Raw genomic sequence first — 587 nt, forward strand, 5'->3', positions numbered from 1 at the left:
AAGTAATTAGTCTTTTAATATGTCATAAATTGATTTTTGTTGTAAATATGCCTGACAAGATTGTTACACTGAATGCCATTTTAGTGGCTCTCTTCTGTAAATCAGGGGAAAATGTATGATATTTAATTTTTGCTCGGAAAAACAAAAACAACAATACAATTAAATTAAACAGCAACAATTTAAAGCAGTATTACACTTATTTACACCCTTTTTCGTCTTTGACCCACATATATTATGTAAACAAACCCTTTTATTTTGTATGCGATTAATCGCGATTTCAGCGTATGTCTGAAAGTCTGTTAAACTTCAATAGAAATACATCCGAAATTATATAATTAGCGTCCAGAACAGGATGTGATGTGAAAGTGTTGTGATGTACAGGAGTCTGCAAGTGATCTAAACCAATGAGAAAGCAGAAAGCGGACTTGCCTCACTCTCAGCGAAGTGTCGCGCTCCTTTCAGGCAGAGAGACGAGCGCCTGAGGGTCTTCTCATCACCGTCATTAAACACTGAGCCCAGGAAAGAGAGAGAGAGAGAGAGAGAGAGAGAGAGAGAGAGAGAGAGAGACGAGATATCAGACACACACA

The 587-nt window shown here is 37.6% G+C and overlaps 1 protein-coding gene across 1 annotated transcript in view; it reads right to left on the bottom strand.

Annotated features, from left to right (window-relative positions):
* Positions 1-587, bottom strand: part of LOC107690809 (AT-rich interactive domain-containing protein 4B-like) — a 101,540-nt gene that overhangs the window by 52,045 nt on the left and 48,908 nt on the right. The window contains exon 6 of the mRNA XM_016489224.1: positions 430-509. Within this exon, the coding sequence (XP_016344710.1) occupies positions 430-509 (80 nt within the window). The remainder of the gene's footprint in view (positions 1-429; positions 510-587) is intronic.

The sequence above is a fragment of the Sinocyclocheilus anshuiensis genome, unplaced genomic scaffold, assembly GCF_001515605.1.
Source record: "Sinocyclocheilus anshuiensis isolate Anshui unplaced genomic scaffold, SAMN03320099.WGS_v1.1 scaffold2584, whole genome shotgun sequence".
Classification (NCBI taxonomy): domain Eukaryota; kingdom Metazoa; phylum Chordata; class Actinopteri; order Cypriniformes; family Cyprinidae; genus Sinocyclocheilus; species Sinocyclocheilus anshuiensis.